The sequence below is a fragment of the Rhinopithecus roxellana genome, chromosome 3, assembly GCF_007565055.1.
Source record: "Rhinopithecus roxellana isolate Shanxi Qingling chromosome 3, ASM756505v1, whole genome shotgun sequence".
Lineage (NCBI taxonomy): Eukaryota > Metazoa > Chordata > Mammalia > Primates > Cercopithecidae > Rhinopithecus > Rhinopithecus roxellana.
Genome location: NC_044551.1, coordinates 157,854,058 through 157,857,183, shown reverse-complemented (window position 1 = coordinate 157,857,183; position 3,126 = coordinate 157,854,058). Strand labels below are relative to the sequence as shown.

The following is a 3,126-nucleotide window of genomic DNA, read 5'->3' as shown; positions in this document are numbered from 1 at the left end:
ACTGTACTAGCTCTCTTTCCTTCCTGCTCAGACTTCACTGTAATCTTAGTGCATTACTGCTCTGTATACACCTAATGAATTAAGAACTAAGAAGCAAATCAACAGGGAACTTCAACTGACTATGCAGAAGCAATTTCTCATTGTTTTTCCCACTTACCCACTCCTTTTATTCCAAAACTAGTATTTTCAGATATTCCAGATATTCCAGAACTAGTATTTGTACAACTATTGACCTCATCAGTGTTTTGACTGGCAAGCTTTAAAACTATTCAAATTGGTATACTAATGAAGAAAAGACGAGATACCGTATTTAAAACAGCGACAACATGGGAAGTCCCACAGGAAAGTTTAGTATAATTTATAATTTATAGGAGGTTAACAGAAACACCATACTCTAAATTTATCATAAATATTAAAACATACAATATGAAAATTGATTATTTTAGTTGAATGCTGAAACCAAAATCATTTCTAAAGTTAGAGTTCTCTTCCGTTTCTGGCTCAGGGCATTGGCCCTGAATATTGGGTAATATTGGCTTCAGAAATTTGAACTCGCTGGTCCTGGAATCTCCTGCCAGACACACCTCATACTGGTAGCTCTGGGATGGGGTCTCGGTGCCGCTCACATCCACCAGATATCCAGGAAAGGGGCCCTGAGGCACCAAGCAGCGACCCACAGAGGCAGCCCTGCTCCTCCTGCACAGCCGCACCGCCACGAACAGGAGCACGGACAAGAGGAAGAGCGATGACACTGAGGCCAGCGCCACCACCAGGTAAACAGTGAGCGATTCCGTCTGGGCCTGGGCTGGGGTCGCCTCTGAGAGCGGCAGGAAGGGCTGGGAGAAGCCGTCCACCAGGAGTACGTGCAGCGTGGCGGTGGCCGAGCGCGGAGGCTCACCATGGTCCCTGACCAGCACCACCAACCCGTGCTTGACCGCGTCGCGCTCGCTCAGCAGCCTTGCGGTGCGCACCTCGCCATTGTGCGCCCACACACCGAACAGCCCGGGCTCCGTGGCCTTGAACAGCTGGTACGACAGCCAGGCGTTCTGGCCCGAGTCGCCGTCCACCGCCACCACCTTGGTCACCAGGTAGCCCGGCTCGGCCGCCCGGGGCACCAGCTCGGTGCAGGGCGTGGAGCTGTTCTGCAGCGGGTACAGCACGAAGGGCGAGTTGTCGTTGGCGTCCAGCACCAGCACGCGCACCAGCGCCTCGCTACTCAGCGCTGGGGACCCGCGGTCTGCGGCGCCCACTAGGAACTCGAACCCTTGCAGGGCCTCGTAGTCCAGCGACCTGAGGGCGAACAGGTGGCCGTTGTCCGCGTTGATGGAGACCAGGGAGGAGAGGGGCAGGTGCGGGTCCTGGGGTGGCAGCAGGGAGTAGGTGACCCGGGCGTTGGTGCCTGAGTCTCTGTCTGTGGCGCTGACACTGCCGATGTGTAGGGCAGGGCTGTTGTTTTCGCGGACAAAGAGGGTGTAGGAGGTTTGGGTGAAGGCGGGGGCGTTGTCATTGACATCTGATATCTGCACTGTTATGTTGTGCTCCGTTTTCAGCCTTGGAGTACCCATATCTGTGACAGTGAGGGTAATATTATATTCAGCTCTTGCTTCTCTGTCGAGTGCTCTGTCTGTTACCAAGGTGTAAAAGTTCTTGACTGAAGGTTTTAGAAGAAAGGGAAGGTCTTCCTGGATGGAGGAAATCGTCTTCCCATTGTTTCCGGAGTCAGGATCTGAAATGCTGAAAACAGCAACTACAATCTCAGGCGAGTTCTCTGGGATGGGGCTGGTGAGTGCAGAAATGGTCACCTGTGGGGGATTGTCATTCACATCCACCACCTGCAGGAGAAGGGTGCACTTTCCTGAAAGACCTCCTCCATCTGTGGCTTTGATGTGCACTTCATAAGACTTAACCGCTTCGAAATCTACTTGTTTTCTCAGTAGAATTTCCCCTGTCATAGCATTTACCTCCAACGTTTTACTAATATCCTCTGAAGGCTGAAAGAGTGTGTAAGATATTTTTCCATTGGCTCCGCTGTCTAAATCCCTGGCGGAGACAGTGGCAACCAGGGAGCCAAGGGAGCTGTTCTCTGGAATCCGCACTTGGTAGATGGGCTGCTCAAACTCAGGGGCGTTATCATTGATGTCCACCACTTCAATGCGGACCTGAGCAGTTCCAGATCGCGGTGGAGAGCCGCCATCCAGCGCTGTCAGGGTTAATCTTAGTTGAGGCTCCTCCTCCCGATCCAGCTCTTTATCCAACACCAGCTCAGGGTATTTCCTGTCATCTCTGAGTTCATGGATTAGAACCCGGAAATGAGAGCTTGGACTGATTTTATAGTTTTGAACGTTATTGCTTCCTACGTCTAAGTCCAAAGCATGATTCAGAGGGAACTCAGTTCCTAGAGGACTGTTTTCCGGTATTTTTAGAATCATTTCCTTTTCAGTGAATATGGGAGAATGGTCATTTATATCTATCACCCTCAGTTCAGCCTGAAATATTTCTAAAGGTTTTTCCATTAACACTTGGAAATGTAGTATGCAAGGCTCAGTGGGACCACATAGCTCCTCTCGATCTAGCTTCTCATTTATGAGCAAATCCCCAGTTTGACCCTTGAGCTGCAAATGCTGTTTTTTCCCCTGGGAAATGATCCTGGCCCTGCGGGTGGACATCTCTGTCAACCCCAACCCCAGGTCTTTTCCTAGATTTGCCACAAAAGAGCCTCTCTCCGTTTCTTCCACTACGGAATAGGATCCCAACTCGGCGCCAGCCCCAGACAAGCTCAGCAAAACAAAGAAAACAAGGACTTGCCTTTGTCTCCGACTGTGCATCCATCCAATCTCCATTGCTTTTTCTTGAAAAGTTGGTTCACAGAAGCTTCACGTATCGCCAGGATCCTAGTAGCATGGTTTTGCAGTCCAGAATGTCAGAACCAAGCAGCCCAGTGGGGTCTTAAAGAGGTTTCACATTCTGGTTTGTTCTGGCTCCGCTATTCTTTTGTTTCCAGGCTTTGGGAAACCGTTTGCTGGATCATGGAGCGGCATGGGCAAGTCTATTTTCCATCATCTTAACCTGCAGCGCCACCACGCGTTCTCACTGAGTTTTTTATTTTCTGGTTTGAAATTAGCGGCA

General features: G+C 50.4%; 1 protein-coding gene across 1 annotated transcript; it reads right to left on the bottom strand.

Annotated features, from left to right (window-relative positions):
* Positions 1-292: 292 nt before the first annotated feature.
* Positions 293-2,889, bottom strand: LOC104681790 (protocadherin beta-16). The gene has a single exon (XM_010388209.2). It carries the CDS (start codon positions 2,838-2,840, stop codon positions 438-440), a length of 2,403 nt encoding a protein of 800 aa, XP_010386511.2. The 5' UTR covers positions 2,841-2,889; the 3' UTR covers positions 293-437.
* Between the last annotated feature and the right edge of the window lie 237 nt (positions 2,890-3,126).